The following is a 21,523-nucleotide window of genomic DNA, read 5'->3' on the forward strand; positions in this document are numbered from 1 at the left end:
TTGGTATTATGGCAAGTCATTTTGTATATGAACCTCTTTTAATAGAACTTGTCGCTATTGATTTGACGATTCGTATTAGATCCAGTGAAGCAAGAATTAATTATTGAGAATAGACAAATTGATAAAACTATAGTTAGAAGTCTCGTACTCCATCCTCGGAGTGGTAGAATGGAGAATTGTTCGGGAAGAATGTAAATATCGACCTTATGAAACTTTCTAGTTCCAAAAGATGTTTGCTAACCAAAGTTTTGATAATTGCATTTTAGAACAATAAAAATCAAATGATATTGGGGTAGTATCAAAATTATCTTTTGCCCCCTCTCATTCTTTATAGATACAAGAAAGTTCATACCATAATCTGATATTGATTTACTTAAATGTAATTACTAGTCATCTTTAACTACAAAAATTACTTTCCTATATAGACATAATTACAAAAATTAGGCAGGGATAGATAAAATGTTTTATAATATTAATTTTGATTTGCATAAGTGACTGTTTTCAAATATAGAAAAGTGAACTAAAATAATTACAAATATAACAAAATTTAATTTTATTGCGATAGATTACTATCTATGCATATTTGTGTCATGATAGACATAGATATTAAATGTGAGCAAATACGTCACAGCCCATGTGCATAAATGAGCATTAGCATGTGATACCTTTTCTCTCTATTCTGTCCTCTCTCTCTCTAAACTTCCAAATTTCATCAATGAAAGAGAGAGACATTTTGTTTGAGCAAGAAAATGCCAAATGGCAACATTACATTGGTTTTTAAATGCATTAATTAATATTGAATTTTTCTATATCTCACAACAAATATCTAAATGAAATTGTGGCCATTCTTCATTCCTAGTTGGAATTTTGAAGTGTACTATCAACATAACTCTTCTTGGTATCTAACTGTTTCTTTAAAAAAAAAAAAGAAAATTCCATATGTGTTTCATTATCATTGGTTGAAAATTTATCAATAAATATTAAGAGGGAAAAAATTCAATTTGTACCTCTATATATATATATATATATATATATATATTATATATTATATATATATATATTTTGTATCAAGTAAAATTTAAACTTTTGTATGTAAATCAATTTATACATTTCTCTGAGTTTTTGTTTTAAAACCATTAATACGTCATTTTTGAGAAAAAATATTTTAAATGACAAAATTATTGAAAATATTTATAAATAATAGTAAAATATCACAGGCTATTTGTGTTAAATCGCGATAGACTGCGATAAATTATTATCTATGTCTATCATTCTATCATTGATAGACATAAATAGTAGTCTATTGCAGTCAATCACAGATATATTTGTAAATATTTTGGTTCATGTTTATATATTTTAAAAGAGCCCTAATGTTTATATGTATATGGACTTCTTTAGATATATGAATTGACATAATATTACAGAAAATCGTTGGTGTTAAATAATTGATGTCGCTTGTTATGAATGTGAGTAGTTTTTTATTTTCTCTAATTAGGAAGAATTACATAATAATATTTCTTGTTAATTTGGTAGAAATTTCGCACCTATTTTAAATTGAATCAAGTAAAAATAATTATAAATTGCCCTATCAAAAAAATGCCCAATTCTCCTTTGGGGGGGAGGATTTAATTCGATTTGCTTATGAAAGTTTAGAATATATCTTAATATGTTTGGAGCTTTTATTGATATAGCTCTCAAGGTTTAAAGTTATAAATTCATTAGGATTGTTTTCAAATATATGAAAATGAACCAACTTATTTACAAATATAGCAAAATGTCGTTTTCTATTACTGGTATACTGTGTCATTTTGTTATATTTAAAAATATTTCGCATTTTATCATTTAAAATAATTACCCAATTTATTTTTCCTTAAATATTTATTAAAATGCACTCACTATATAACTTGCCTCATCTATTAACTTAGGATGACTAAAAAATAAGTTTGGGAATATGTTTGATTTTTTGAAACCCCGAAACATTGAAAAAGTTGCTAAATAAATTGTTTAATTCGTATATGTTTAATTTTAGACGACTTTTTAATCACTTTATTTGAAATTAAAGTTCTGTTTTTTAAATTAAATATATATTAAAAGAAAATTTTCTCATATAGAAAAAATGTCAAATTATTTACAGAAATAACAAAAAAATACTGATAGACTTCTATGAGTGTCTATTAAGTAATAGAACTTGTATCCGTTTCTATCACAATAATATCAATGATAGACTTCTATCAGTTTCTATCACTAATAGATACTGATAGACTTCTATCAACCTCTAACAATGATAGACTTTTATCAGTTTTTATCACTGATAGACACTGATAGACTTCTATCAATCCGTTTTGGTTTATGAAAAATGGATAATAAAACCAAAAAACTTGTATGTGAAAGTGATTCCTCTTAATTTTAGAAAAATCAAATGCATATCAAAGAGGGTCTAATTTAGTGGTTAAATTAAAATTTTAGTTCATGAACTTTCAAGAGTATCTAGTTCTCTACCTTTTATATTTTTATTTAATAGATCCCTATTATATACACAACTTACAAAAAGTAGCTGATCTATTCAATATAAAATTAAATTTTATGTTGATTAGAACCTAAACTCTTAAATAGAATTTGTTAAGTTCATGAATTTTGGAAAATGTCAAATAAGTCAATGACCTATTGGACACTCAAGTGTTTAATTTTGAAAATAAGTCACTTAAAAAAATTTAAAGTGTTTGACAACCATTCAAAATAGATTTTGAAACACTTTTAAATAATTTTTATAAAAAGAATTTAAATAAAAGCGACTTCTTCGAAAAATATATTTTTTTTCTCTAGTCAATTTAAACAGGTTCTTATTTAATAATTGCAAGTACTTATCTAGACGTAAATCCTAAAATTTATAGACCTCTTATTATTATTATTTTTTAATTATATGATTAAATAGATACCAATTTGAAAGTTACCTAAATTATTTAAATATTCAACTTTGCTTTGGTCTCAATATTATCATCATTCACCATATATATTTTCATTTTAATCTAAAGTTTTGGATTTGAAAGTTTATAATAATGGAGTCTCTGCCTGTAAAGCCACAGCTCACTCACTGACCTCCCATGTGCTGAGTCTTGATTTTGTCTCAAACATGTTTTTCATATTTTGAAATTTCTATATTTTTATACTTTCATCTCTTGAAAAAAAAAATTAATATTATTTTATTTTTTGAATCCATTTATTTTGTCTCTATATCTTTTAACGATCCATTTTAGTTTCTACACTTTCAACTTTTACTAATTTTAGTCCTCTAATTTCAAAACGTGATTATTTTGATTTCTGTTTGCAAAATATTAATATAAGAAACGAAGTTTTATTGAGCTTTTTTTGTGCAATCACTAACCAACATGGTATAAAATTTAAGTAGATTTAAATTTTTGGACTGTTTTCAAATATAGAAAAATCAACCAAAATATTTAAAAATATAACAAAATTTCACTGTCTAATAGACTATGATAGATCAATATTTATGTCTATCTGTGCCATATAATAGTCTATTGGGATCTATAGCAGATGTAATGTGTTAATTTGTTATTATTTATAAATATTTTCAGTAAATTTGTAAATTTTTGCATTTTACAATTGTAAAGGACTTAATTGGTAAGTGAAATATAATTGCAAAATAAGAGCATTACAAAAAGGAAGAGGATAAAAAAAAATAATAATAATAACATAACATTAAATATGAAAAATATACATCAAATTAATAATCCCAAATCACACCCAAACAAATTCAATCATTATAACCTCACAATTAATAACCCCTAATTGAAAAAGAAAAAATAAAAAAAACACCAACCCATCTCTCCATTTCCTTCCTTCATAGACATTACATAATTTCTAGAGAAAAAAAGAATGAAGAACATGGGTTGTTTAAAAAACACACACATATTTATATATCCATTGGAAATTACTATATAAATGGTGAGTAAAATTTTTTAAAAAAATGAAGAATTTAGAGGAAGAATCCAAGAACAAGAGGAGCAAGAGAAGCCATTAAAGTTGGAAGAGAAATTGGAGCATCAGAGGCAGGGCTTGGAGCTGGAGCTTCTTGAGCTGCAACAATGGAGGATGATGAAAAAGCCATTAAAACGACCACCATTATCATCATCATCAAAGCTTGAGATTTCATTGCTTCCATTGAAGAAAATGCCTTAAAGCTTTGATTTTTATGCTTAAATTTGAGAAATTTGAAATGGGTTTCTCTTTGTTTTTTGAAATCACAGGTAATGTTAAGAGAAATGATGAGGAATTTGTTGGTATTTATAGCCAAAAAGGGGAAATTTTTATTATTGTTATTATTATTATCATTATTTTATTTAAGGTTTTTACAGGGTGGTTTGATTTGGTGGTGTATATTGCCAAACAGCTGTCTTTAAGGTCCACCACTTTTTATATTAATACTTTAACAACATCTTGCTAAGTTCTTTATATCAACTAACACACCTAATTCCTAATCCTTTAATTTTGCTTTAAAAAAGATAATAAATTTAATTTTAATTTTAATTTTAATTTTTTTTACAGCTTTTTAGTTTGGTGGCAAAATCCAAAGAGAGTTGAGATGTTGGTTTTGCTTGGTTTAGGGTCTTTAGAGTAAATGATGATGATGACCCTTTTTTTTTTCTTTTTCTTTTGAGCATTATTAGTTAGTTGGTTATATATGCTATTGGTGAAATTAATGTTAAATATAAAAAGAGGTTATTTTCTTTTTCTTCAAAAAGAAAATTAAATAAAGTAAAAGAACGTCGACCCAAAAACAAACATTTGAGATTTTGTACATTGAGTTATTTCAATAAGATATCATATATATGTTATATTTACATACGTGGCATTTTGTTTCATATTTTCTTTTATAGGTAAAAGTACTTTGACATAAATCAAATAATTGAGATTTTGTACAACGAGTTATTTCGATAAGGTATCATATGTTATATTTACATTGGTCACATTTTATTGCTTATTTTATTTTCCTAGAAAAAAAAAGTAAAATCACTTCGGCGCAAATAAAAAAATTGAGATTTTGTAAACGAATTATTTCGATAAGGTATCATATGTTATATTTACGTTGGTCACATTTTATTGCTTATTTTATTTTCCTAGAAAGAAAAAAGTAAAATCACTTCGGCGCAAATAAAAAAATTGAGATTTTGTAAACGAATTNACATTTTATTGCTTATTTTATTTTCCTAGAAAGAAAAAAGTAAAATCACTTCGGCGCAAATAAAAAAATTGAGATTTTGTAAACGAATTATTTCGTTAAGGTATCAAATGTCATATTTACATTAATCACATTTTGTTGCTTATTTTCTTTTTCTAGAAAAAAAAAAAAAGTAAAAGCACTTCGACGCAAATCAAACAATTGAGATTTTGTACAACGATTTATTTTGATCAGATGTCATATGTTATTTTTACCTTAGTTATATTTTGTTGTTTATTTTCTTTTTTCTTAAAAAAGAGAATTAAAAGTAAAAGTACTTCAATGCAAATCAAACAATTGAGATTTTGTACAATGAATTATTTCAACAAGGTATCATATGCTATATTTACATTAGTCACATATCGATATTGTTGCTTATTTTCTTATTCTTGAAAAAAAAAAAAAAAAGTACATCAATGCAAATCAAACAATTGAGTTTTTGTACAACAAATTATTTCAACAAGATATCATATGTTATATTTACATTATTGATATATTTTTTTTTATCTCCTTTAAAAAGAGAATTAAAAGTAAAAACACTTCGACCAAAATCAAATGCCAAGATTTTGTACAACAAATTATTTCGATAAGATATCATATGTTATACGTATATTAATGACATTTTGTTGCTTGTTTTCTTTTTTCTTTTAAAAAAAGAATTAAAAGTAAAACACGTCTGACCAAATCAAACAACTCAAGTTTTGTACAACGAATCATTTTGAGAAGATATCGTATGTTATATTTTTACATTAGAGACATTTTATTTTGTTTACTTTCAATGTTTTATTATTTTTTTACGATACAATCGAAATATCGAAACTATAAAAATGTAAAAATATCTAATATGTTGATAAAAATTAATACCATGATTATATGTTGGAATCTTCATTTTGTTGTTTCATTTGTAATGCTTTTTTTTTTTTAATATATATATATAAACTAAACTTTCCCTTAAAGAAAGATCTAAAGATATTTCCTTAAAGTAAAAAGTACATATGTATAAGGGATAAATATATGAGGCTGAAATCGTTTTCTTTTTCAAATTATCTCCAAAGTTTTATTATCTGTCCTTATATGTACAAATCTTTCTAAAGATTTGTTTGTTTAAGTTATTAAAGAAACAACGTTTTGAGAATGAACTAACATCGAAAATTATTTCAATATTTAAATATATCGAAGAGAATAAACAGATTGTTTGATTGAAATGTGGATAGATGTGATATTAAAAAAAAAGTTTCAAAAAAATCAAATATGAAGGAGTTTAGAGTTAGAAATTAGACATAAATTGGTTAGTGATTGAAATTGATATTTTAACAATAATATGGAGTTGGTGCATTGTCTACATCTACTTGCATTTGGTGAAATGTTTGTTTAAATAATGTTCATATGTTCATATCTTTTTATGTAAATTTGAATTTTCAAATTGATCATAAAAAGAAAGAAAGACTTGTTCTTTCAATTAAAAAGAGAAAAAGTTACAAAAGTTGTTCTTTTAATTAAAAAAAGGAAAAAGTTATCAACCAAAGTTAGAAGTTCAAGGTAATTAATTTCAAAACTTTGATCTCTCTCTCTCTCTAAAATTGGATCTTAATTTTGAAATTTCAAATTGTTGGGTTTCCCAAGGAAAGATTTGAATTTGGGCTTGTTGGGTTGAATTTGAGCCCAATGAGCAATGGACATTGTAGTGATTGGGCCAATTGAGATATTGGGCTGGGCCTACTCATCCCACAATATTAGACAGAAGACATTCACACACACACACACACAATTGTGACCTATTTCAGGCAAATTATCGAAAATAACATGTCTAATTTTTTATCTTATAAAATTAGCATCATTTTTTAAAATTCATTCAAATAGTTTTTCTCCGTCCATCTCGGATGAAATCGAAATTACCCATTGTTTTAGTCTTTTTGGACCTTTGTTAGTACATCTCGGTAGATTTAATATCGAGATTCTACTCATTTTTAAATATTATGAAATCTACCCAAATCTTATACAAAAATTTATATATTTTTAAATTTTATCCAAATTCGTTTATCTTTTTCAAATTCTTTTGTAATTTTTTGGTCAATTTTTGTTTCCACAATTATAAGAACTTTTAAAGTTTCAAATAAATTTATTGATTAATTTTTTTTTTCCAGATGAATGGTTTCATTTTGATTTTAAAATTTTGGTAAAGATTACATTTTGCAAAAAATCTTAAGTAAAATGTGGAAAATATATAAAATCTCGATATTAGTCTGCCTAAGATTAATGTTGAAATTTTAAATATAGACAGATTAATACCAAAATTTTATATATTTTTCATATCTTACCTATTTATTTGAAAATTATAATATTTCCTAAAATTTAAAAATAAAAACCAATCACTTGAGATCCATCTAAAAAAAATCATTTGAAATAATTGATAAATTGTTTTGGAAATTGGAAATTTGGGTTAAAGATTTTAAAAATTTATTTAAGATTTTAATGTAATATTTGGTAAAGATGACCAAATTTAGAGAACATTTGAAAATATCTAAATTTTGATTTAAGTTTTGGGTATATTATATAATATTTAGAAAAATTATTAGAATCTCGGTCTTTAATCTACTAAGGAAGGCCCAAAAAGCCAAAACAATCGATAACGTAGAAAAAGTTAGCTTTTTAAACTAAATCTTGAGAAAAACTATTTGAACAAGTTTTAAAAAATGTACTAGTTTTGTAAAATGAAAAGTTAAAGATGCTATTTCTGACAATTTCCTCCTATTTCACAACTTATATTCCACTATGGTTTTTTTGTTCCCAAGTTTTGCTATAGAATTTCAAACAGGCATTTAATATTTTTTTGTTTCAAAGGATTTCACTTTTTTTTAAAAACAAAAAATTAAATAAAGGATTTCACATTTTAAAACTCAAGATATTTTTATCTAAAAAACTTTGAATCTCATCTATTATGAATCTTCTAATAATATCCACCATTGAGATGAAATTTTTATATCTCGAAGATGAAAGTAAAAGTATAGACTAATTTATTAAAAACCAATGGCGATTAATGCTTACTATTAATTTCTATTAATTATTAAATATAAATATATAATTTAGAGTTGATGAATTTTAGCTAATACATTTACCATTAATATTTTATATCATCTTAACTATTAAAAAAAAAAATTATGGTTGATTATTACTATTCGGATTAATGTATATTTATTTAATTATTATTAGTAATTATATTACATAATTAAATTAATGTTTAATATAAAAATATCAAATGATTAAATAATTAGTCAACATAACACTATATAAATAGTGCACAATTTATATTAGGACTAAATTAATTGTTCCCTCGGGATCATTTGGTTGGAAAGTTTTATGCATGTAAATTGACACATACATACAAAATTTATGTTTGTTTCACACTTTTGAACACTTTGCCTGAGAATAGACCCAGACATCCTAATTTTATTCCCTTCCAAAACGGTGGCAATGTTGTTCCCTCTCCATCTATTTTACATTTTATATATAATTTATTTTGAATATAGTTAACTAATTAATAAATATTCATTTAACAAAATTAATATAAATATTTATTTTAATAAATCAATAATAATCTATTAAAATATTTACTTAACTTATTTTTACACTAAAAACTTATTAAATGGATGTAATTATTTTTTTTTAATAAATAAATAATTAATTAGTTAACAATATATTAAATATATTTAATTAAAAAATAAAGATGAGTTAAATTTAGTTAGTACAAAAATTTATTTTCAACAATAATTATAGATTTCTTATTGTTTTTTTTTTTAATAATCAAAAAATTATTTATTGAGATTAATTTTAAGTTGATATTTCATTAAAACATATAAAATTTCTTTATAATTCTTTATTAATATCCTCTATTAACATATCATATTTTTATCTAATTTTCCAATTGTTTGTTAAAATATATTTTCTTATATTATTTAATTAAAAATAAAATTACTAAGGTTGAACTTAATTGATTATAAAAATGATTAAGTATTACATTATAAATTATATGACGTTCATTAAATATATTAAATGATTGATTTAATTAAAACTTACTCAACTTTCAAATATTTATAATTAAAATTATGGTTGATTTTTAATTAGTTAAGTTTTACCAATATATTGAACGATATTTAATTTTTAATTAATTAATCAATTATAATTATATATTGTCATACTTAATTTTATAAATTAAATACAAACATGATTTTTGTTATAGCGTTTCCATGCACAACCAAATAAATATCTTATTCTCAAACATCATGCATCTATCAAATTTTAAATCAAATACTCTTTAAACGTTTAACTTTAGTTTTATGTACACAATTTATAATTCAAACACCAACATTAATTATCCTACATGTTCAATCACCTATATTAATCATCTCAATTATTTAATATTTCATAACCCAACAATTTTTATGGAAAATTTCAGCTCTATCGGCTAGATTTCTAAGTCGTTTTTATTAATTTTTATTCCAAATTTATGAACTTTCAAGGTTATTATATATATTCTATAATTGATATTGTCCATTAAAGATAAATTATTTTAAGTATTAAGAGCATATTATTGTACCATTATATTCTCAATTTCACCCTTTTGTCTCCATTTTTTCTGGTGCTTTTTGGGTAAATTTTTTAGTTTCTTTTATTTGCAACTCATTCTACCACTATTGGTACTTCATGTGTGATTATCATATTCGCTAAAAGTTTGGTGAATTTAATCAAAACCCTATTTGAATTGTCATAGGCACCGTCTATAAGAGCATATAATATGTTATTACTGTCATATTATTTACAAATATATTCATCGTATTTCACTAAATGGGTACATAAAAATTATAACCTCATATTGTTAAATATATATAACTCCATATTTATGAAATATGGACATGGTACAAAATATACAAAAGAAACGAATAAAATATAAACATGTATGAAAACATATGTAGCGAAATATTCGACAAATTCAAATTTGGACTTCTTTATGAATTGAAAAAGATGTATTTTTTGGGGTCTTGGTACTTGTTATTCAAAATTTTTGTATTTTTGAAAGCTTTTTTTTTGTTCCTTATTTATTTTGTGTAGGCCATCTTGGCCTTAATATACTAAATTCAAGAACAATTTTCAAAAGCATATAAATTTCTTATCAAACTTGGGGAATTTGAGAATCTCTAAAGAGAAATATTGGGCATGGTAGTTGTCTTTGGTCATCAAGAACTACTCCATAGGCCAATGTGGATTTGTATTGTTCTTAAGGTGTTTTTTTTTCAAAAGCATTTGTAATGATCAAGGATTTGTTGCCAAATAAGAACAATCAAAACAACCAAAAAAATTATGGAAACAACTCACAAATCATTAAAAATATTTACGTTAAATTATAAGTTTAGTATTTGAATTTTTCAGCCCAATATCTATTTGATCTTTAAAAAGTATCTAATAGATTTCTTAACTTTAAATTTTGTGTCCAATTGATTCTTGAAATTTTAATTTTCTATCTAATACAGGTATGTTTAGACTGACTAAAGAAAAATATTTTTCAAGAAACTCATTTTTATTTAATCTCTTTTGATACAAATGGTTTATTACTTTGAAAGTATTTTAAAATCTATTTTGAGTGGTTACCAAATACTTCAATTTTTTTTAAAAATAATTTATTTTTAAAATTAAATAATTGGAAAGTTAATCCAAACATATCTTGAGTCCTTGACCCATTCAACATTTTATTTAGAAAAAAAAAAATTTACTAACATATTTGACATAAAATTGAAAGTCAAAGGTTTCAATAAACACTTTAGGTCTATATTAAAATAATAATTATTTTTTAAATATATCAAAGATTTATTAGATATAAAACTAAAAATTAAGATATCTATTAGATCAGAATCTATCCATACAGGAATTAAAACTTCAAGATTTTTCTTGCCCTAAACTAGACTTTTTTTTTTTCCTTAAAACAAATTAATGGATATACTTTTAAATCCTATTCTAACTAATATTTTCTCTCTAACATTATCTCTCTCTTTCTAGGGTTTTCTATCTTTCTAAGATTATTCTTTCTAACATTTTGTTTTGAACAAACTTGTCTATCTCATCAAACTCCATTTTACTTATCAAACATGAATCTAAAAATAAAATATAGTCACCAAAATAGGTTAGTTTTTAAATATAGGAAAATGAGATAATTTATTTACAAATATAAAAATATGTCACTATTTATCACTTATTTCAAATAAAATATAGACCAATAGATATATATCAATGCCTATTACGGATAAACAATGATATTTTGCTATATTTAAAAATATTTTTAGTAGTTTTGTCATTTAATTAAAATAATTACCTTACCAAATTTTTATGATTTTTTTAATAGAAATTTAAAAAATGCCCAAAAATTGAAATGCTATAAAATGTGGCATTTTTGCTAATCATTCACATTTTCATCACCAATATTTCCCCTCTTTTTTGCTATTGAAACTCACTAGAACCCCTAAAGAAATAATCCATCTAAAATAAAGGTGGAAGAAAAGGGGGAAAAGAAAAAGGGTTTACCTAAAACATGGTTCATCCATCTTTCTTTTTTTAAGATAATCAATATACATACAAGGTTTTAATTGAAGTTTATATTCTACTAAAAAAAATTGTAAATACGTTTTTAAAATTTATAATAGGCTACTAGACTTGTCTAAAAGAAGAAAAGATGCACAAGGGGTCATCCGAGCGTATTTAAATAGATACTATGTTAGTTAGGGGGCAATACATACCAAAAGGTTCGAAGCTTTTCGGGAGATTTCCAAACGAACAATTTCAACGCCACACTCAATTGTCAGCGACAGGGGACCCGGTTCGGTCAGGTAATAGAAGCTAAGAAGAGATGCTTTCCATGGGGTTACTTAAGTACCCTAACAGAGGACTTTTGGATAACAAGAAGGCGAGGTGATCCGCTTTGAGAAACACACTAATACATGAAAAAAAAATTTTTTTAGTGTAGATTAAATTTAAAATTTATTAAAAGTAGGAACTAAAATTAGACAATTAAAGTACATATACTAATATTCAACAAATTTATAACCAAAATAGTATTTTAAGGAAAAAAAATTAACTTAATTCTATTTATCAAGCATCATAGAAAGATATCAACTTTTAGATTCAACTTTCTTAAAAAATGTAGTTTACAAGTTTTAAATTATTCTTTTGTATTTATATTTTTTTTCACATTTATTCTCTATGAAATTTCATGATTGATTCGATCTTTTATAACAACTAGTTGAATACTACGTGCAACACATATGTTTTATAAGAATAAAATAAATAATTGAATAATTTAAGAAAAATATGTAATAAAAGATATATTGGTTAATTAATTTTTTTAATAAAATTAAGTATTTTAAAATTTTGTGATAATTGTCACTTAGTTAAAGATATATATATTTTTTTATTTGAATAATTTGATTAATTTCAAATTTTAATTTAAATTCAAAATATATATATTCAAATTTATGTGATGACCCTCTTTTAGTTTTTTTTTTTTAAAAAATATTTCTTTATTTTGATTTAGATATCTGCCTAATTTAAACTAAACGAATATATTTTTTCCATTTTTTTATTAAAATTATTGACAATCATCTCTTAGTTGAAAATTATTTATTTATTTATTTCAATTTGGATGATTTTATTAATTTGTTAATTTCAAACTTTCAATTTAACCAAAATATCATTGTTTTTTTTAACGGCATGATAATCCTCTCTAAATTAAAAAAAAAAACAAAAAAAAAACACACACGTACATAATTTTCCCCCTACAAAATATTTATTTGTTTATTTATTTGAAATGGGATGATTTGGTTGTTTTTTTTTTATTTGATTAATGTTTTTGTTTCGTGATAATTCGTGTAGTAAAAAAATTTATTTAGATTTGGACAATGTGATTTTCTTCTGATTTCAAACTTTATTTTGAGCTAAAATGTTGTTTATTTTTGTTTTTAATATTATTTCTTTTCTTAGACATAAACCTTAAAAACTTATTTGCAAGGCGTGTTCTTAATTTTAAACTTTATTTCAAAGAGATATTACTTTTTTTATTGGATGATTTGATTAACACCTTAATTTCTTCTATTTGAAAAATTCACAATTTGTTATTCAGTCTAGTCTAAATCTAAAATCAAAACTCGATTATATAATTAATCAAATTTAATTTGATCACACTCCATTATAAAAATGTATTCATAAAAAGGAAAGAAAGAATAAAATGTGGTGGAGGATTGAGATTCCCTTTTAATTGTAAAGCTGATCAATATTTAATATTCAATTATTTTACCATATAAAAGAAATATATTATAGAAGAAAAAAACACCTCACCAATTATGGAATAATAGTTGGAGTAGGAGTTAAAGACCTAGTAGAAAGAAAACAAAGAAAGTAATAAACAAGATAGAAAAGGAGAAAAAAGAAAAAGAGAGAGATAATCGATGAAAATTTGGAGTGTAAAGATTGAATTTATAGAAAAAACTGATTTGATCCTAAATCAAATCTTGAAAAATTCAAAATTGAAACCTTTTTCTTAAAATGAATAATAATATTCACGTTAAAATTAAACGAATTTTTTAAAAAATATTTAATATCATTTACGTTTGATGTTAAAAAATAGGAGGAAAAATAGAATTTTTTTCTTTTATGTGTGATGCTAAAAATTGGGGCAACATAATTCATTTAATGATTTTAAACATGAAATTACTTAATATACCCTTATAATCATCTACTAAAGGGACAAAAGAAGAAATCAAATGTTTCTCCCCCATAGTCCCTTTTAGATAGCATAGATTATTTTTCTTAAAAAAATTCAAATAATTTAGGTCGATGTAATTTAAATCATGTAAATTTAAAAATAATTATTTGATAATAAATTATAAAAAAATATAATATCAATTTTGAAATAATTGAAATAATAATTGTACATTGATCCCTATAACTAAATAACACCATTTAAGCATTAATTTTTTTTTTTAAAAAAAACAAATTTCGTATTAATTTACCAACCACTGTAACTATTTTTTTCTAATTAAAAAAACTAAATCTATCAAACATCTTTTCACTTTATTTTATGGTTGATTGTTCCACAAGTACAACCGTCAATAATTATTTTAAGAGCTATCGAAATCCTAAATTAAACCTTAATTAGGTTACGCTCTAAAAACGTCAATACTCGAATAAATATTTTTGGGTGAGTAAAACAATATATATAAGAATGAACACAAAAGAAACAATGTTAAAGAAATATGAAAGAGAGAGAGAAGAAACCACCCATCTTCAACCTAAATCACTAAAATCCAATGCCCAAGCAACTCTCACTTACATTTCCAGTTGATAAAGAGAGAGTCATGGACTGATCCACAACACAACAGGTCATGAAGGAAAAAGAAAAATCAAAAGTTTGAATTTCATTCGTTATATCTCGGTTTTATTGTCACGAGTAATTCCAAATGTTGATAAAGTCTTTTTGAGCTCGGAGAGAAAAGATATCAAACTTTAAGAGCTTTAGAAATATCCTCTTGAAAAAAGTGATAACCTCAATAAATTCAACTGATTCAGTAGAATGTTTGTAACTTTCTTTAACCGATATGTTTGAATAGATTTTAGACGCTTCTAATACTATCTTCATCTTATCGCTCTCTCTACGCATTGATGATCTTTTTTTATACTTTTAACAAAAAAAAAAAAAAAATAGTAATAATACTAATATGTCAAACAAAATAGTAAATCTCTGCTCTTTTTATATAAAGTTAGCCTCCAATCAAATCTAAGAATTAAGACCATATTTGCTAATTAAGTAATGGGTTAAAAACAAGCAAAACGTGACAAATAACATTACTAACATTTTATGTTCATAATAACATCCCTTTGAAAACACAAATAGAATATATTGTCATTGGTGTTCTTTATTAATTTATCAAATTTGTTTTTCTTTTAACAAAAAATATAATAAAAAAATCATTTGATTTGTATTTATTAATTGAAGAAGTAATATTGACAATATGTGTAATTAAAGAAAATTCTCTATTCTTATACTATGTTTTTCTTTTAAAAAATAGAATTAAAAATTTACCTTGTTAAATTCTATAATTAGATGCAAAACATTTTAAGGTCTTCTAAACAATAATGTTAGGTACTTAAGTTTAAATATCATTTTAGAAGAAATTAAAGTATTTGGCAACTCAAAATAACTTTTCAAATGTATCTTAATCAGTTTTTATTATAAGTGTTTAAATAAAAATGAGTTTTTTGAAAAATATTTTTTTTTCTCAAGTCAATCAAGTCGAGTCCAAAATCAAGTTCTTATAAACTATTTTGTATGGTCCCGTTCGGTAACCATCTATTTTTTTTTTTTTTAAAAAAAAATTAAGTCTATTTCTCTCAATTTCTTACAATGGTTTTTCATATTTTTCGGATAAAAGAGTTGAACTCTTAGCCAAATTTTAAGAAAAAAAAAACAAATTATTAAAAACTTCTTCTTTTTAGTTCATACAACTTGGTTTGGTTTCTAAAACTGTGAGTAGAAAGTAGATAAAAAAAAAACAAAAAATTCAGAGGTGAAAGAAGTGTTTATATGTTTAATTTTGAAAAAATCAATAAACAAAAAAAAAAATAATAACTAGATGGAGCTTTACAAAATTTATTTTTAAATCAATGTAAAAAAGTAGTTAATAATGCAAGATAAGGACTTGTTTGGAATGATTAGAAACAAAAAGTTTTTCAAAAAAATCATTTTTATTTAAATTCTTTTGATCAAAACGGTTAAAAATATACATTGAAAGTAATTATCAAACACGTCAATTTTGTTAAAAATGACTTAAAAATTAAATACTCAACAAATTAAATCAAACACACCCTAACTCTAAGTTCTAATGTTTACCAACTTAATTAAAAAAAAATAAAATTAAAATTAAAAAACGATTAAATGTGGTCAAAATGGTCCTTTTAAAAATCCGAGTACCAAAAAGTAGAATAAATATGAAATATTTTTAATCCAAAATTATATTACTACATTTTTTTTTTGTTTTGAAAAGATTATATTTCTACTATTACCAAGACAAATGGTAGCATAAATGATGGCAATGAAAATTAGAAAAATGGATGACGTGGCAACAATCAAAGTAAACATTTAGGGTTAAAATGATGACGTGTCAAAAATTAAAAAAGTAAAAAAAAATGGTATATATGAGCCACAGCAGATTGCAACTCATGTGATTAGTGCAATGTACGCAAAATTTCATTGAACAGATTTTGTTTGAATTCATCAACCCGATGTCACGTGCACTTGAAAATTTCAATCGGGTCGACCCGAGCTTGATTTCACCGTCCATTTCAATCCAACGGTCAAAAAAATTCCACGATTTTCCTTTCCATTTTTAAATCTAAAAAAATAAGGGGAATAATTTTTAAAATAAAAATTTTAAAAAGAAAAAAAGGAGAGTAGGGTGAAAAACTGAAAACACAGAAACAAACAAAGAGAGAACAAAGAAAAGAGAGCTTCTCTGCAACTGAACTGAAGAGCGGCCGATTTTTCTTCCTCTGTTTCCTTTGAATGGTTAAAACCAACTGTGACCCATTAATCTTTAATGTCTCTTCTTCCATTCTAGCCATTTTTCTCTTCTTCTTCTTTGGAAGATTGTTTTGCCATTTCCATTTTTCTCTCTGGTGGTTCATCGGTTCTTTTGCTACCTGGATTCTTCTTCCATTGCAACTGTGATGTTGATGATGAATAGCGATTGATAAGAAGTTTTGGTAGAGGTAATTGTGTTTTTTCCTTCTTTTTCTTTTGTGGGTTTTCGTTTAAATTTTGGGGGAAAATGAAGAATGGGGGAAACTCTGATTCTGAATCCGGTAATGGGTTGAGGGAGTTTTGTTTACTTCTCACTTTTCCTTTGTTTCTTTTCAACTTATGGAAGAAAGAGTAGTTGATTTTGTTGCAGCTTTGCCTGGTAAATCATGTGTTTGGTTAATGATTGTTAATCCATTGAATGCAGGGTTATTATTAGAGGGAAATTGTGTTTATGATCCATTGATTTTTGGGGCTTGGATCTTGAGGTTAGTTTTGTAGTGCTATATTTTTTGTGGGGTTTTATTGATTTTGGAGTGTTTCTTTGTACAAAAGAGCAAATGAGTGGATGTGATTTTTGTTGCAGAGATATGGAAAAGGAAGAAATAGGTCAGAAAAGCAATAAATCTGGTGAAACAGATTTTCTATTGCAGTGGGGGAACAGGAAGAGGATGAGATATATGAAAGTTAAGGAACCACAAAGAATTACTAATAAACCCGATTGTTTAGGGAAGAAGAAAGTTTCTTCTAAAGGGGATCGCCGTGTTGTTACAGCTGAGAAAGCTTCATCTACTCATCAAACTCATCGCCTTAACAAGTAAGAAACCAGATTCCTGAATCAATTAGAAAGAAAACATACTCCATTTTTCCTTTTCTTCGTTTGTTTTTCTTTAATCCACCAAGTTTTAGGTTTTGGAATGCTAAAAGAAAATCATATTTAAGGTCTTGAACAGCTTAAAACTATATCATTTTCCACCCCTTTTTAGAAAACTTGATGAAGTATCTTTGTATTTGAATGCTACAATTCTGATTTGAAATGTTGATGGTTAGAAGAGAGTTTGTTATTTCTACTATCCTATGGGTTTCCTTTAATGTTGTAGGGTCAGGCGAGTTGTCTCGTGAGATTAGGAGTGTCTGTAAACTGGCCCAAACAGTCAAAGATCGCTAAAAAGAAGAAGAGTTTGTTATTGGTTGTATGTTGTTAGATAGATCCTTATGTGTATCTTAAGCATTCTTTATTTTCACTCCTTTCACTTATAACCTTGGGATTTACAGAATCATGTAGGCTATTATTGGTGCTAATGTTGACATGATATTCTGTTTGGTCACAGGAGCATTGTTGCACCAACTAACAATCAAAGAACAACCATAACATCACCAGAAAAGGAAGATCGATACTATACAACAAGGGGTTCGATGGGCGTTGATGAAAAGGCCTCAATGGATCACCCTACAGGAAACGACCGAAAAGGGTTTGTCTGGCCAAGGCTCTATATTTCTCTGTCTAGCAAAGAGAAGGAAGAAGATTTCATGGCCATGAAAGGTTGTAAACTTCCTCAAAGGCCTAAGAAAAGAGCCAAGTTGTTACAGAAAAGCTTAGTTGTAAGTGTTTGCTACGAATCATGTTTGATAGAGCCAAGGAGGAAAAGAAAGCAATCCCGGGTCAGACCGAGGAATCCTTTCGGTCTCCTTTCAGTTCGTTTGAAAAATCAGCTAACTCCTTTCGCTTGTGTGTGGATGCAGCTGGTGATGCCAGGTTCATGGCTATCAGATTTGTGCCAAGAAAGGTATGAGGTGAGGGAAAAGAAGACATCAAAAAAGGTAAAATAACACAACTCCATGTATAAGCTATTAGGCCATCTTTACTGCTCTGCAATCAAAATTCCTGCAACCGTAATTAACCGTAATTAATAACTAGTTTTCTAGAAACGTATTTGAATGAGCCCCACTTTTCACCCACTTTTCACATTAGGATGATTGATTGATTTCCAATAAACATGACTTTAGTGTAAAACATTCACTTAAAAATGTTATATTAAAGATTTTGTGAATCTGGAAGCTGACAAAGTATTATCAATCCATCCCTACCCTTTTTTGTGTGTTTCTCTTTCTAATAATAACTTGAGAATGTTATTGGAATATGCAGAGACCCAGAGGATTGAAGGCCATGAGAAGTATGGATAGTGAGTCAGAATGACTGAATCAATAAGAGACAGAAATAGGGGTACACATGGGATAGAAATAACCTCTTGTTTGATAGCCATATTTTGGAGGAAGGGAGAGTAGACTTTGGATTTTTTTTTTTTTTTTGGTTGGTTGAAATTGATTGGGAAATTTTCAGAATTGAGATGATGATGTAATATATAAGTCACCTGGTTTCTTTCTAGTGCTATTTGATTGCTAATTGGCTAAATGAGTAAATTTAAATTGGTAGAAATGATTTCTTTACTTTTTTTTCCCCCCTCTTTATTGTTTGGATTCTGATGTTTGTAATTTTAGCTTTCTTCCTTTTCAAGTTATGGGTTGCTTCTAACTTTTGAGTAATGGCTTACCCCACAACCATTTTATTTTATTTAAGAAAGGGTGTGACTGTAGTTCATAGGTTTAAATATTAACCACTCTTGACTTCATTGTTATACTTTGTTACTAAACCTTAATAGAGAAAAATTAGGTATTAGTGGTTAAATATACTAGGTTTCAAGAATATCACGCTTGACTTCGAAAAAATCAACATTTAAAATTTGGCGAAGAAGGTTCTTGAAAATATTCCTGAATTTTCAAAAGTATCAAATTTGTAGTGATGAAAGACTTTTTTTTTAAATCTCTTTTGCAATTCAAATTACTCTATTTATTGTGATTAGTTAAGAAGATTAATCATGAAAGGTTAAGAGTACTAATGCAACTTTTAAAAGTAAGGATATTTTCAAAACAAGGTATTATCGGTTTCGGTCTACATACTATGGATAAGGATATTTTTTAATTTTGAAAGTTTAGGGGCATTACTAAAAAAATTTAAAATTTAAGGGTATTTTTGAAGTAAAATACCAACCATTTTTATTCAAAACTAAAGATAAGAGTATTTTTTTAAAAAAAATATTCAAGTGAATATATGTTCAAGGATACTTTTGACAGAATAGGAGAATTTTCTATAATTTAACTTTAATTTTTTTTTTACAAATTTTATTTTACGTTATGATTTTAACCCTTCAAATTTGTGTCTAATAATCTATACTTTTATGAGAGATCTAACATGCGTAAGGATTTGAACTTTGAATCTTTAAACTAGTGGTATATGACCATGCTAAGATCTCTCGTACCTAAATTTTTCAAGGTATCTAAAGGTTCTTAAAATTTGAACTAAAAAATTTGGGCGTAAGTGAGATTTGGTTTCGCTTTTTCAATATAAAGTTTTGTTCTTTCTACACATATAATTTAATTAAATAGGTCCAATTATAAAATTATTTGAAATTCCGTAGTTTTTCTTTCTAACTCAAATGTCTAAATCACCTTCCACGAATTTTAGACATTTTGAAAAATAATAATAAGAAAAAATAGAAATAAGAAAAGATACATATGAAAAAAAAAAAAAAAAAACATATCATATTCACAGGCATTAAATGGTTCTTTTTCCAGAAGCTTTATTTTTAAAATCAAATCTTTGAAGAAATCCTCGTCTCTCCATTTTCCAAATCCCCTAACCTTGGCAAACTCCTCCTTGCAGATCTTGTCAAATCGTCTGAAACAACCAATTCATGACTTCAATTCCAATCACAACATTTTTAGGCGTTTCAACATGAACTTTGATGTCAGCCTCACGCTGCTTGACCTCGGCGCCCTCCTCCGCTTCTTCGGCATCAAACCCTCCGACGACCAACTCCATTCTCTCCTCTCCAACATGGATTCCAACGGCAATGACTCCATTGTTCCTCCTTAACCGAATCATACGACAACGGCTCCATCGTCCTCCTTAACCGAATCAAACAACGGTCGTTGGATCCTCACCTGCGTCACCAGCCAAATGGTTTCACTCGCTATCCTAGGATTCAATTAGACAATCATCAATAACCTCGAACTTGAAAGTCACATGGGCTATAGTACATAGAATACATGGGGTTTATTTGTACATTTAGTTTTCAATTTCAAATACATGAGTTTATTTTCAAATAATCTGAGGATGTCATCTATTTTAATATAATATATATGTATATATATGATATGTGTGTGAAATATATATCTCAATTTCAAATCTATACGTATGACAAAATATGTGGAATATATATTTTAATAGAAATGAGACTAGAAATTAAAATATGTAATATATGTTATATAAGAACCTTAAATTTATACTAGTTCTAAATATATTTGGAATAAACCTTGTATCTTTTTTAAATAACATTGTATATATTTGAAATAAATCTCATATGTATACATAAGAAATGAAACACAGATAAAAATGAATATTTGTAACAATAATTCTGCAATAAATACAATTTATTGAAATTTGGGATTTTGAATTTTAAGTCAAAATCCAAAATATGTAATCTAGAAAAATTTGTGAAATTTTGAAACTAATTGGAAAAAAATATCCTCCCAAAGAAAAAACTCCTAAAATCAAGGAAATTTAATAAATACTAAATTCGTTTTAATTTTTTTTTTAAATAATTTAATTATAA

At 25.6% G+C, this 21,523-nt stretch overlaps 2 protein-coding genes across 2 annotated transcripts; one reads left to right on the plus strand and one right to left on the minus strand.

Moving 5' to 3' along the window:
• Positions 1-3,717: 3,717 nt before the first annotated feature.
• LOC120071485 (arabinogalactan protein 13-like) lies at positions 3,718-4,282 on the minus strand. The gene has a single exon (XM_039023799.1). It carries the CDS (start codon positions 4,178-4,180, stop codon positions 3,995-3,997), a length of 186 nt encoding a protein of 61 aa, XP_038879727.1. The 5' UTR covers positions 4,181-4,282; the 3' UTR covers positions 3,718-3,994.
• Positions 4,283-16,729: 12,447 nt separating this feature from the next.
• On the plus strand, positions 16,730-19,298 carry LOC120071537. Its single transcript, XM_039023865.1, has 6 exons — positions 16,730-17,041; positions 17,278-17,338; positions 17,437-17,667; positions 18,182-18,452; positions 18,594-18,671; positions 18,997-19,298. Exons 3-6 carry the CDS (start codon positions 17,441-17,443, stop codon positions 19,045-19,047), a joined length of 627 nt encoding a protein of 208 aa, XP_038879793.1. The 5' UTR covers positions 16,730-17,041; positions 17,278-17,338; positions 17,437-17,440; the 3' UTR covers positions 19,048-19,298.
• Positions 19,299-21,523: the final 2,225 nt, after the last annotated feature.

The sequence above is a fragment of the Benincasa hispida genome, chromosome 2 (genome assembly GCF_009727055.1).
Source record: "Benincasa hispida cultivar B227 chromosome 2, ASM972705v1, whole genome shotgun sequence".
NCBI classification, from domain to species: Eukaryota; Viridiplantae; Streptophyta; class Magnoliopsida; order Cucurbitales; family Cucurbitaceae; genus Benincasa; species Benincasa hispida.

Excerpts from the sequence above, each read along its gene's own strand:
- LOC120071485 (XM_039023799.1), bottom strand. The coding sequence starts at position 4,180 with ATGGAAGCAATGAAATCTCAAGCTTTGATGATGATGATAATGGTGGTC.
- LOC120071537 (XM_039023865.1), top strand. The coding sequence starts at position 17,441 with ATGGAAAAGGAAGAAATAGGTCAGAAAAGCAATAAATCTGGTGAAACA. Across the intron at positions 17,668-18,181 it reads CAAACTCATCGCCTTAACAA|GAGCATTGTTGCACCAACTA; the intron begins GTAAGAAACCAG and ends GTTTGGTCACAG. Across the intron at positions 18,672-18,996 it reads AAAAGAAGACATCAAAAAAG|AGACCCAGAGGATTGAAGGC; the intron begins GTAAAATAACAC and ends TGGAATATGCAG.